We start from the raw sequence: 13973 nt of genomic DNA, 5'->3' as shown, positions 1-13973 counted from the left end.
CCAAAATATTTCACATTGTACACTTTTCCTTAGGAAGGTGGTCCGTCCAATGTGCTTGCACAGAAGATGCTCCAATAATTTAACAGATTTATTACAGAAAATGATACTAAACAGCTATTTTATATGTCAGCTTTAAAGCTTGTGAAAAGCAACTAAACACATGCATAAGACCAGTAGATAAATCAGCCCAATAAAACAGCTTTGTAAATATTTATGCACTCAGTGCTCTCAGTTTCACGCTCGCTTCCTTTACCTCCACCTCTTAAATTTCCTCTCTCTTTAGTTTATGGCTGTGAGTGGTTTTGGTTGTCTGCCTGGCATTGCTTAATTACTTACTGCTTCCTCTGGTATCATGTACCATAATCCTAAATCTTCACAAACTCTGATTACTTTAGGAATTGGATGCAGTTATTCCATTAAGTCTAAATGGAACCCTTGTGGGAGTAAAAGGGGACTCTACAGGGTGAATTTACTGCCTCAGTGGTAGTAACACATTGGAGGTAGCAGCCAGGCAAACGTGGGCAAAGGGCCAATCCCCACTGCTAGTGAAAGAGCCCACAGTTCTATGCTGATTTCTTCCTCTTCCCCACATTCCTTCCAACAGACCCTATTAGCTCTGGTGCCTTCTTGCTCAGGCAGCTGGAGGGCAGCTCACTCAGTCAGCCTTTCTGTTTCTTTGAGGCATTGGAATGCTAATGGAATTGAGATATTGAATGGGGGTGTACAGAAATGGGGAACCTCCGGGCCTTGTTGGACCACATCTTATTATCCATGAGGACTGGCCATGTTGGCCGTGGCTGGTGGAAGCTGGAGTGAAGGGCAAGCAGGGCACAGTCCTGTTCACAGTCAGTGAACACGTGGAGGAATGATAGGACAGTGCGCTTTGCACCTCGGTATAAAAGGCTAGTTCATACACATTTAGAAACATAGGAAGCTGCAATACACTGAGTCAAACCATTGGTCCATCTAAGTCAGTGTTGTCTCCACTGACTGGCAGCAGCTACAAGATTCTAGACTGGGTTCTTTCCCAGTTCTACCTGGCAGTGCAAGTGATTGAACCTGGAACCTTCTGTATGCAAAGCAGATACTTTATCTCTTTAAATTTCTTGATGTGTTATTACTTGGTTCCTCAACACATTATGATTTGTGACTGAATACGTGAACTGAATCTACTGCAGAGTAATTTTGTTCATTCATTAATCACCACACCCCCTTCTACCTTTCCATCCATTGGGCCCACAAGATGGTATACAATTTGTGTATGCAATGATTGATCTGTGGTGGGTCACTAGCACATGCAAGTCAGTACTTAATGTTGCAGTTGTCAGGTGATAGCCACGCATGTGCAGACCAGCCCAAAGTGATGAGAGGTCTCCCGTATGATAAAATCGCCAAGTATCAAACCATGTGAAAGCTAGAAAGCAAGGATCTCTGAAAAAGCTGTTAACATGATCTTGCCATGTTGCACATGTTTCACTCATTGGAGCATTTTTGCTAGTAAATATAGAGGGGAAACCTCATGGTGAGTACTTAACCGAAAAGGTAGATCAACCCCTGGGCCATTTGCAAATGGTTACTATTTAGTTTCGTAAAAAAGGGTTGATGCCTTTTCTTGTGGGGAAAGTCCCTCCAATGACTTAATATGGCACATTCTGGTTGGACCATATTTTATTATCACCCTGTGCTGGAAAGACGCAGCTGGACTATTCATCTAACTATGGTATGAAAAGTTCTGGAGCTTTGCCATAATGGAAAAATTAACATGCTACTAAGAACACTGAGAGATAATAAAACTACAGACTCCTTCTACACAAACTGGCAAGATTTTATTTCGTTTATTGATAATAATGATGCATACATACAGGTGCCAGACCAATAGACCTGTTTCTTCTTTTAGGAGCCAGTGGAAAAAACAGCTGCTTTCAAACCAACAACACGCTGACCTCTTACAAAGCAAAATGATAGTTTTCCATTTAACCACCTAGCCCAGCTCACCTCCCTATATTTTCCAACATACCCTCTTGCTTATTCAACTTTTTGCTATCATGGGCTCCTTGGGGAGGAAGGTTGGTGCATGATTTCAATAAATAATATGCAGATGGCTGTACTGATCCTATGTTATTTACGTTTTGTATTACGTTATGTGTTCGTTTCTTTGAGATATATAATTTTCAAAATTAGCACACCCCCAAAGAAAAGAAAAAAAGAAAAGCCCCGCTGCCATTTGTGGTTTGTAGCTTAAGTTTCTTCCTGCCGCCGTAGCTACACTACAAGATTATTTTTGTAAATAGCATGAGGAACTGCCAGCAAGAATTGATAAATGTTTAATCAAATGGGTTGTTTTCCTTTGCTGAATGACACTGATCCTGAATAGTTTACACCACTGTACAAATCTTGCAGCTGCAGAGTGATTGCCTTTAAAACACTGACATTTCCAGTACACAATATTGCAAGTAATTAGTGACACCAGGGCATTACACGTGTGCCTTGTGCTACAAACAAGCAGCCTAACTCTGTCTTCATCTCTCTGTGTGAGTGTAAATCAGGAATAATGGCAGTGCAGTTAATAGGGAGTACTGGTCCCATCAGATTAGTGGGAAAGAAAGCATAAACCGTTATCAGGCTAGATCCATCCTGTATGCTAGTAAAGCATTGCCAGAAGCAATAGGAAGCACAAGTCCTTAGGTTTCCTTCGGAACGTTGCCCCAGAATGAAATTCCATAGTCAAGAGATGCTGACCAGCATATAGGTCTATATGAAATGGCTTTTTCAGTCGCTGCTTTCTAAACATGTGTTGAGAAGTATCCAGAAAATGAATAAAGGTGCCTATTTCACACCAACACCGCAACTGCTACTGAAATTGTTGACTAGTTGTCTATTATCTTTACAGTGTTCGTTATTTCAGGATTCCTCACAATGGTATTATTGTATTATTGCCCCCAAGAAATAGTATCTTTTCTGGAGCCAATTACTGAGTTTGTGGCTGAGGAAGTATTTGAACTGGGGGTTTAACTGGCTCACACTCTTGGCCACTATGTTTTTGAGGATCAGTTTGCTTGTGCTGGGCATTTTAGGTATTGCAAGCCCCTTGGCCATTTCTGCAGACACATTTTGTATCTTATTGTGTGGGTAGGGAAACGGAAGCCCTCAGGACTGAAGTTGTGAATACGTTTCACTGTTGTGCATTCTGCATCCTGCTGTCCTGCATGGACTCTTCCCCCAGGCTCTGTGAAGATTCGGAATAGAGACCCTGCCTCCACATTGAAAAACCTCCCATGGAAATGAAACTGCCTCAGCACTGCTGTGATAGAAAGCCTCTTTGTTTAACACGAAGCATAGACAGAGCTATTGTGCTGCCGAACTGAAGTGTGCAAATTGCTCCCACCCCTGTCACTTTCTAACAGGATAATGTAAAAGTCATTCTGCAGGGACAGGGAAAATAATAATTTGTTAATTCCCCTCAGTATTCCACACTTCTTCACCGTGTAGCTAATTTTCTCTGAATACCTTATTAACATTCACAATGGCTTTGCAGGCCCACCCTAATAGCTCTCCACTGAGGCAGGAACTGTGAAGGTGAGAGCTGACAAAGATGCTATGATGATTTTTCTCCCTTCCAGGGTTTATTATTCCGGCTTCCATCCTTTGAGGGCCGTCCAGATGATGAGAGTGGCCAAACTCCAGTGCAGTCACGACTTGTTTCCTCAGGCCCTGGAAACCTTGAAGGAGGTCAGTTTTGCTTGCTCTGCTTCTACCCTTTCGCCTTTTCTTTGCTCTCTAACTGCTGCCATTTTCCTCACCCTCCCAGCTCACCCCCGCTACTGAAATATTAACCACCAGTCGTTTTCCACCCACCCCACCTCTCCATTTCCTTTTATCCACACTGGTACCGTAGGCAATAGCTGCGCAGCAAGGTGATGGGTCATTGCTACTTACCTAGTTTCCAGGGGTGACTTCCTTTAATATCAGTTGTTGGTAATTACTGTTCAGTAGCTGGGGGGTATCATTAATCACCCCTAACCTTGAGTGGCAAGCAGCTATTAAGATGGACGAATGAAAGAGTATTTCAGTGCCTTAGTCTGCTTCTCATGCTCCCTTTAAAATATTGATTATGTTCTGCCTAGCTGCGTGGGGAATACAGAGTAAGGAGTAGGTGAAAACACATCTATGTGTCGGTAATCCTAGACAAGGAAGGGGTACTATATCGATCTGAAACTTTTAGATTAGGATTTTAACATAAAAACGTCAGAGGGGGACCAAAATCTTAAACCGGTGGGCTGGTGTCAATAGCAGTTCGCGTCTAAAATTTGATTTTTGACAAACGTCATGTTCAAATGCTGCCATTGACAATAACATCTGATTTTCAGCTGGATGTCTGAGCTGGAAAGCAAATGCCCCATGAATTCTGGCAAGTTTTTAATTAACTTAATGTATTTTAAAAGTCACTGTGAGTGGAAGATAGCGGTGGCTGTACTGCATTTTATATTGTCAATTTGCCAGATGGATTCTAATAGAATCAAGTGCAAAATGAATTTTAGGAATTTTTTTGGGGGGGGTATGATATTTGATTTTTTTAAAGAAAGAAAGAAAGAAAGAAACCTTAACAGACTTCCTTTTAGAATTGTCAATTCTTTGCTGACTGATTCAGGGTTAAAATCTGTCTCAAATGCACAAATGTTCATTATATTTGGAGTGGAACGTTTAGTACTTCTGCTTTGTGGACATGGTATGTGCATTCTTGCATTGTGATCACTTCATATTTGTTAAATCTGTGACCCACCTCATTCTAAGAGGTAGCAACACTGTTATGCCCATTGAACCTTCCTATATATTAATACAATAAAGTGAATTAAAATTATCACCTTCATCCTGAGCTTTAATGGATAGCCCAGATAAGAATATTTACAGCACCTAGAGAAAAATATTACAGCTTTACTCTCTCTCTCTCTCTCTCTCTCTCTCTCTCTCTCTCCCCCACACATTCTGTTAATAGTGTGCTATTCCACATGAGCTCAGTTGCGTGCTACTCCTATGCTTATTTCAGCCAGCAGCTGCCTTACGTGGAGTTTCTCATCATGAGCTTGTGATAGAGTCACAAAGTGCAAGGTAAAGGTAAAGAGACCCCTGACCATTAGGTCCAGTCGTGTCCGACTCTGGGGTTGCAGCGCTCATCTCGCGTTACTGGCTGAGGGAGCCAGCGTACAGGGCACATATTTGTGAATACACAGTATAGCATTCTGGCAGTTGCCTTGCTCACTGAACTTCATTAATTGTACCTTTTTAAACTTGTAAATGTATCCTAAGTTCTAGTGTGACTTTCTTCGCTAAGGACTTGTTGTAGATCAAATGAGGTTTCCTAAATTCAGTTGAACCGGTGCAATACTTATGCATGATAATGGTTAGAACTTGAATTGTTGTTGGGTTTTATGGTGTTCAGTTCTGTTATGCATCACTGATCCAGTTGAAATCAAGACCGTGTGCTTACAGAGTTGCCAGGTCACCTCTTATCTAGGCACTGACCAGACCTCCTCTTCCCTCCTTGCACTGTTTTGAAAGTTCTCCCCACCCTCCCGCAAGCCATTTTCGGGGGGTGGTGGTGGAGTGGGGAACCCCCCATTGCGCTAACAGACATAATTGCATGGGCTTCAACTGCTGGGTCCAGTTAATTGAAACCCACTCATTATTGAAATAGTGCACAAGAGAAATGGCATAGTCCTTCCTGAGCTGCGCTGTTTCAGACTGCAGCTGGGAGATGTTAGAGAATGCAGTCGCATATAACCTCCCTGCACATCTAGTCTGCTGCCACTATACCACGTGATACAGGGAGGTTGGTTCTGAGTGATTATAATAATATATCAACTTGTCAGCCGAAATATATATTCCATCTGTATCAATCCCCTGCTGGGAAAAGCTCAAAGGAACATGAGCAAAAAGCCCTTCTGCTCCAGAGTGATGCTGAACTCTTTCTGAATATATGTCATTTGAACTGGTTCTTTCCAGCTTGCCCTGTGCATTATTAACTGCATGTGTGATTAAAGTAAAATGAGTATGGCTTTCCAGGCATTTGTCCTTCCTTTGCTGCCTCTAACAGGCATTCATTTTAATCAAGGGACAAAGGAGAAACAGAAATTATTTCCTCAATACTCTGTCCTTTTGCTTTGTAGCACATCAGCATGATGGAGTTTGCTTCCTCCTTTCATCATGACTGAGCGGTGCGGCAGCATATTTGCATACTGTTACATACGCTGATGTTAGGTACCCTGTCCAATCCCAATGCAAATTGGACGCAAATGAATGTGCTGGGCTTTTATTTGCATTCAGAGACACATTCATACCAATTATCTAATGAGGCTTTATATTCTTGGGTGGGACAACTGTGTGGCTTCTGATACCGTGGCCTGTCTCGTATTTGTGTGCACAGAATAGTAATAATAAATAATAATAAAACCAAATCCTTAAATCATGAGAGAAGCCATTGGTCCTCCAGTGCCCAACAATCACTATGATTGTTTTATCTCATGGAGGAAGATGGAAACAGCTTCTGTGTAATGACTTCTGTATGCACACATTGCAATATTTAGCTTTGGCTGCAACCCTAACCCGTCTTCCCTGGGAGTAAGCTCCACTAAATTCAGTATGGCTTACTTCTGAGTAGACATGATTAGGATTGCATGGTTAGTTTGCCTGCATTTTCTGATCAACCCATACATATAACCCAAACTAGACACTACACAGTTCAGGGTGCATAGCTCCAGCTTCCTCAGTCAGTTCCTTTGGCAGCATTGCATGCTGATCAGCGCACGATCTGGGCTACTCTTGCTATTTATCCCTCTCACTTTCCCTTTTATTCTTTGCATAGTTTCCCCACCCCCATCTTTCATTTTAGATTTTTGTTTTCCTTCAGTTCCTTTGCACCTTATGGTGCCCCTGCTCTCTTTGCAAATGAGCTTCTCTAGAAGCAGGACCTGCTTATGGAAGGTGCCGAGTCCATGTTCTCCACAGTTCCTAGATCTTCGTGACTTTGCTCCACTCTAGGCCTGTTGGTGTCAATGTTAATGACCAATCCTGTCATCCTGCACTGAGTAGCTGCTGATAATGTGGCAAATCTCCTCTAGTGTGGCCACCTGTGTCTGTATTCCTCTTTGGACATCTGCAGGTGAAGAGCATTGCAAATGGGCAAAACAAAAGCAAAATCAAAAGAAAAAGGAAAAAAGAAAAAGCAGAACATTCGAGGCAGAGCAGTTGAGAGGCATGCAATAAAGAATGATGGATTACCTGTCTGTCTTTTCAGGCTTATGATATTATGAAAGTGACCCATGGGACAGAACACAGCCTAGTGCAAGACTTGATGATGCTCAAGGAAGACTGTGAGGCTGGCCTGCCATTAGAATGAAGAAGACCTGCAAGAAGGGGAATGGAGAGAAGACATGGGAGAAAGACAATGTCTCCCTACACAATCTGTAGCTGTCAAGATCTCACTAATCAGAGAACAGTTAGGAAAAGGAGACAGTTGTTTTGGTGTGTAACCTGTACATTGTTACTTCTGCTAATTCTTCAAGGGACCTTTCACACCAGTTTCTTGATATTTCCACCAGAAGTATGCTGTCTGCAAAACAACGTGTTGACAAAGAAACTTGGACAGTTCTTGGTAAAAGTACAATATACTATTAATGATGTAGAAAATGAAAATTCTGGAAATGATTTTCTTCATTTATCATGGTAGTTAAGGTACCCTTTATATGTCATGGTAACCAATATTAAACAAAAATAAAATCTTATATTCAAAATATTTGAATTCCATTTTTATTGCTGCTTTCTCTCCTGCATTGCATTACTTCTTTTCCTTTCACGTGCTGTCATTTTGAGACATGGAATTATCCTTTGGATAAATTTGTTTTACATCCTTTCCAGTTTTAGTTTGCCTAGAATATCCACCATTAATTACCATTAAATTAATAACCGTGGAATTTGCATATGCAAGTTGAATCTGTTCTTCCATAGCTGTAAATCGATTCAGCTCCTCCATACTGATTCCTCTGAGTTATACAGACTTAATATCATCTGAGCTTGATTGGTGCATGTCTTGGGGTAATTTTCTGGCTTTGTTGGGTTCAAGAGGGATGAGGTAGGTTTCATAGGAAGGAAGGAAATCATATACACACTGATTACTAGTGAGTAAACTCAACTGAACATAATTAGATTTTCTTCTGTGTTAACATGCATAGGATTAAAATGCTAGCCTTCTTTGTCATTCAAACACTGTGCTTAGCCTTGTACTGATGATGCCCCGGAATGTGATTTCATGTACCCAGCATTTGGAAAAGTGGTTACCAGTTCTTACCATATGTATTTTTTTTTAATCTGCATGCATTCATATGTTCCTTTGCAACCAAGAAACAAGGAAATGCCTTATTCCAATTCATACTGTTGATCAAGCTAACAATCTGACTGGCAGCAGATCTCCTGGGTGTTGGGCTAATAGACCCTGCTAAAATGTTCTTGAAGCTTGGACTCTGTACTGGGCAAGAAATGGAATCTTAAATTTCCAAAAAAAAAATCTGCAATGGGTACTAGTCACTTCACTAGTAATATAAATATGGCACGTTGTTTCTGATAGCAGCTATTTGTTACCCCAGTTTGCTGCATCCTTGGGAAAGTCTTTTATAACACACAGGGTGTAAATGTCCAATTAAGCCATTGCTTCACCTCATATTTAGTATGAGGAAGGGCCATAGCTCAGCAGGAGAGCATCTGCTTTGCATGCAGAAGGTGCCAGGTTCAATCCCTGGCATCTTCAAGTAGGGCTGGGAGAGATCCCTGTCTGAAGCCCTGGAGTGCTGTAGCCAGATGGTGTAAGCAATGCTGAGTGAGATGGACCAATGGTCTGACTTAGCATAGGCAGCTTTCTATGTTACCAACAATAATGCACTGGAAAAGTGAGAAATTGCCACTGAACAAGACATTTTAGCCAGTGCAGTTGCCCTTAATTTTTTAAGCCTTAAGTGGGTGTTAACAAAGGCAAATATTTCTATGAAAAATTTAAACAGAAACCATTTACATGTTTTGAAAGCTTCACTTAATAATAATAATAATAATAATAATAATAATAATAATATCAGTATTTATATGCCAACCATCTGACTGGGGTGCCCCAGCCACCCTGGGCTGCTCCCAACAGAATACAGTGGTGCCCCGCTAGACGAATGCCTCGCTAGACGAAAAACTCGCTAGACGAAAAGGCATTCGTCTAGCGGGAGGCTGCCCCGCTAGACGAAAAAGTCTATGGGGCTGCCTCGCAAGACAATTTTTTTCGTCTTTTTTTTCGTCTAGCGAAAGCGCGGCTGTCATTGCCGCTTCGCTAGACGAAAAACCCGCCAGATGAAAATTTTCGCAGAACGAATTATTTTCGTCTAGCGGGGCACCACTGTATTAAAAACACAATAAAACATAAAACTTTTAAAACTTCCCTATACAGGGCTGCCTTTAGTGTTTATCCCTGTTCCCTGCCTCCACCAGGACAGTTTATTGCTTCCTTCCCATCCATGTCTGTCATTTTAGTAATCTCTAGTCAGCTTCTTCACAACAATAACTTGACACCATTTGGTGAGAATACATTTCTGAGAAAATGAACACTCCGGGCATGCTTTACAGCCTCATCTCATGAATGCAAACGCTGGAGACTCATCTTCCCTCAAGTGTTTTGAGCAAGTTATGGTGAGTGTAGCATTGTGCGCTTGAAAAATTGAAATTTCGGGAAAGGTTGAGTCATGCTAGCCACCCAAGGATTGCAATAATCCAAGGATAACTGTTGTTGTTGTTGTTGTTGTTGTTGGTTTTAATGGCTGTTAAGAAAGGGAAAATGTTCAGGGGGAAGTCCAAACTGGAACACTCACTTCCAGGTTTGCGGCGTTTGGGAGCCAACACCTTCGACTTCCAAGGTGTTCGGGATCCAAGGTATGACTGTACTGCTAATTACATTTATTAGAAAAATTTCTAGCTTGGGCTGTAGTAGTAGTAGTAGTAGTAGCGATAATAATATTTATTTATTTATTTATTTATGCATGCATGCATGCATGCATACATACATACATACCCCGCCCATCTGGCTGGATTTCTCCAGCCACTCTGGGCGGTTTCCAACAAAAATATTAAAATACAATAGTCTATTAAACATCTCTTACTGTGCAATCATCAGTAAGTCTACCCAGAAATAAGCCCCTCTGAGTAGATAAAGGATTGCAGTTTTTGATGAATAAATCTAGAATGCCTGCCTCAGTAGTTATGCAGCACATTAAATATATTAAACCTTCTACGTTGTCATACAGATGTTCCAGGGTAGGTCACAATGATTCTTATTCTTAGGGAGAAAGTATGGTGACTAAATGAATGCACAACAAATTTGAATTTTGAATCTAGTTCCCAAATAATCCAAGGGGAAAGATGCTGGATTGAGATATACAGTGCATTTTGAAGACATTCAGTTTAGTGAGGGACACAAGTATTTGTTACATGGAGGCCAGCTGCTAAACCACTAAACCTGGTGAGGAAAAGGATACACTTGTCTGTTGTGCAAACAGACTAAACAAACACTGGCACTCCCAGGATGTATGCATAACATCTGATGTGGAGGCTGTCAAAGTTTCACATCTTTTGTATAAAAATGGAAAGTACTCCCTTTCATTGATTACAGTTTATTTCATTCTTTGTGTTTCCTCTCGGCAGGAGCAATAAATGAAACAGACATTTATTTTCATTTGAGAGTTATTTGTTGGAAAATTTAATTTCTGAAGGGTAAATGTTGGAGAGAAACAGAGAGCCGTAAAGGCAGAGAGGACCTTGTTGCTCTCACTGTTCTTTACACACAATGTGGGTGATGCTGGAAAAACAAAACCAGCCACAGTTTTAATTCTCAATGAGGTTTAAATAGTAACTTTGTGTTGACTAGTTAAATAGTAATTTGTACTATTATCTACTGTATTTTACTGTATTTGAAATGTATCATAAGCCACCTCAATAACTTCCATTACTACCGTAAGTATAATTTACTATTATTATTATTATTATTATTATAGAATAGAATCATAGAATCATAGAGTTGGAAGAGACCACAAGAGCCATCCAGTCCAACCCCCTGCCAAACAATTATTTATTAATTGTTGTTGTTGTTAGAGTTAGAATTATAAATACTACTAAATTAAAAAAATACGTATATTGTGTTTGGGATAATAAATAAAATTCATAACATGCAGCCCAGAGATACATATGATAAAACTTGAAATTTCAGTTCAGTATAATTTCCACATTACAACAGGACCAAATTCAGTGTAATGTATGGTAATGCTAACTCTGCAGGGCAATTTCTGTCTTCTCACATGACGCACAATTTGCTGAAGGATCCGTCTCTGTTTAAAACGGTAACACTTGTTTTGCTCCTCACACCGAAGTTTCACAGAAACTACATTTTCTGTTGCATTTGATCTGACAGCTTCCCTTAAATTCATCACAGACGATATCAGTGGCAGCCAAGGGAGTAAAAAAGTCAGCAGAATTGATTTGTTTGAAGATTGGAGAGTGGCAGCCTAGAATGCGGGCACAAGGCTCTGCTGTTGCTTGTCAGCAGTAAGACCATCTAACAAGAGGAGATTTTCTGACTTTGTCGTTGTTGTTGTTGTTCAGTCGTTCAGTCGTGTCCGACTCTTCGTGACCCCATGGACCAGAGTACGCCAGGCACGCCTATCCTTCACTGCCTCTCGCAGTTTGGCCAAACTCATGTTAGTAGCTTCAAGAACACTGTCCAACCATCTCATCCTCTGTCGTCCCCTTCTCCTTGTGCCCTCCATCTTTCCCAACATCAGGGTCTTTTCTAGGGATTCTTCTCTTCTCATGAGGTGGCCAAAGTACTGGAGCCTCAACTTCAGGATCTGTCCTTCTAGTGAGTACTCAGGGCTGATTTCTTTGAGAATGGATAGGTTTGATCTTCTTGCAGTCCACGGGACTCTCAAGAGTCTCCTCCAGCACCATAATTCAAAAGCATCAATTCTACGGCGATCAGCCTTCTTTATGGTCCAGCTCTCACTTCCGTACATTACTACTGGGAAAACCATAGCTTTAACTATACGGACTTTTGTCGGCAAGGTGATGTCTTTGCTTTTTAAGATGCTGTCTAGGTTTGTCATTGCTTTTCTCCCAAGAAGCAGGCGTCTTCTGATTTCGTGACTGCTGTCACCATCTGCAGTGATCATGGAACCCAAGAAAGTGAAATCTCTCACTGCCTCCATTTCTTCCCCTTCTATTTGCCAGGAGGTGATGGGACCAGTGGCCATGATCTTAGTTTTTTGATGTTGAGCTTCAGACCATATTTTGCGCTCTCTTCTTTCACCCTCATTAAAAGGTTCTTCAATTCTTCCTCACTTTCTGCCATCAAGGTAGTATCATCAGCATATCTGAGGTTGTTGATATTTTTTCCGGCAATCTTAATTCCAGTTGGGGATTCATCCAGTCCAGCCTTTCGCATGATGTATTCTGCATATAAGTTAAATAAGCAGGGAGACAATATACAGCCTTGTCGTACTCCTTTCCCAATTTTGAACCAATCAGTTGTTCCATATCCAGTTCTAACTGTAGCTTCTTGTCCCACATAGAGATTTCTCAGGAGGCAAATGAGGTGATCCGGCACTCCCATTTCTTTAAGAACTTGCCATAGTTTGCTGTGGTCGACACAGTCAAATGCTTTTGCATAATCAATGAAGCAGAAGTAGATGTTTTTCTGGAACTCTCTGGCTTTCTCCATAATCCAGCGCATGTTTGCAATTTGGTCTCTGGTTCCTCTGCCCCTTCGAAATCCAGCTTGCACTTCTGGGAGTTCTCGGTCCACATACTGCTTAAGCCTGCCTTGTAGAATTTTAAGCATAACCTAGCTAGCGTGTGAAATGAGTGCAATTGTGCGGTAGTTGGAGCATTCTTTGGCACTGCCCTTCTTTGGGATTGGGATGTAGACTGATCTTCTCCAATCCTCTGGCCACTGCTGTGTTTTCCAAACTTGCTGGCATATTGAGTGCAGCACCTTAACAGCATCCTCTTTTAAAATTTTAAATAGTTCAGCTGGAATATCATCACTTCCACTGGCCTTGTTGTTAGCAAGGCTTTCTAAGGCCCATTTGACTTCACTCTCCAGGATGTCTGGCTCAAGGTCAGCAACCACATTTCCTGGGGTGTATGAGACCTCCATATCTTTCTGGTATAATTCCTCTGTGTATTCTTGCCACCTCTTCTTGATGTCTTCTGCTTCTGTTAGGTCCTTTCCACTTTTGTCCTTAATTGTGGTAATCTTTGTACGAAATGTTCCTTTCATATCTCCAATTTTCTTGAATAAATCTCTGGTTTTTCCCATTCTGTTATTTTCCTCTATTTCTTTGCATTGCTCGTTTAGAAAGGCCCTCTTGTCTCTCCTTGCTATTCTTTGGAAATCTGCATTCAATTTCCTGTATCTTTCACGATCTCCTTCGCATTTTGCTTGTCTTCTCTCCCCCGCTATTTGTAAGGCCTCATTGGTCAGCCACTTTGCTTTCTTGCATTTCTTTTTCATTGGGATAGTTTTCGTTGCTGTCTCCTGTATAATGTTACGAGCCTCCATCCACAGTTCTTCAGGTACTCTATCCTGAATGTCGTACGACTTTGTCGTACAATATCATTTATGTTGCTTCCTTTACCACAGTAGAATGCTTTCTCTTTGAGTCCACCGGTGGGTCATCTGTGCTCATAAAGTAAGATCGGATAAACTCTCTCAGTGACTGCTGCATCTTTATTTCTTCTTAAAAGGCAAAAAGAAGGGAAACCATGGAAAGCCACAGAACCATGGAAATTCACATGCCCTTCAGTTCAAATCATTCAGGGTTGTAAATCTTTGAAGCTGCTGGCACATACCTGCTCTTTAGTGAATGTTTCACTGAGATCCTGTTCTCTGCTCTATCAAT

General features: G+C 41.2%; 1 protein-coding gene across 5 annotated transcripts in view; it reads left to right on the top strand.

The window, feature by feature from the left end:
* The window catches only part of SMYD3 (SET and MYND domain containing 3), a 337315-nt gene extending 329529 nt beyond the window's left edge, over positions 1–7786 (top strand). For 4 of the 5 annotated variants that reach the window (XM_033144391.1, XM_033144390.1, XM_033144392.1 and 1 more), the window contains exons 11-12: positions 3621–3729; positions 7292–7786. In XM_033144391.1, the coding sequence (XP_033000282.1) occupies positions 3621–3729; positions 7292–7393 (211 nt within the window). In that variant the 3' untranslated portion in view covers positions 7394–7786. The remainder of the gene's footprint in view (positions 1–3620; positions 3730–7291) is intronic. The other variant, XM_033144393.1, reaches the window with a different exon arrangement.
* Positions 7787–13973: the final 6187 nt, after the last annotated feature.

This window comes from Lacerta agilis, chromosome 3 (assembly GCF_009819535.1).
Source record: "Lacerta agilis isolate rLacAgi1 chromosome 3, rLacAgi1.pri, whole genome shotgun sequence".
NCBI lineage: Eukaryota > Metazoa > Chordata > Lepidosauria > Squamata > Lacertidae > Lacerta > Lacerta agilis.
Note: the sequence above shows the minus strand (reverse complement) of the source record. Positions and strands in the feature narration are given on the sequence as shown.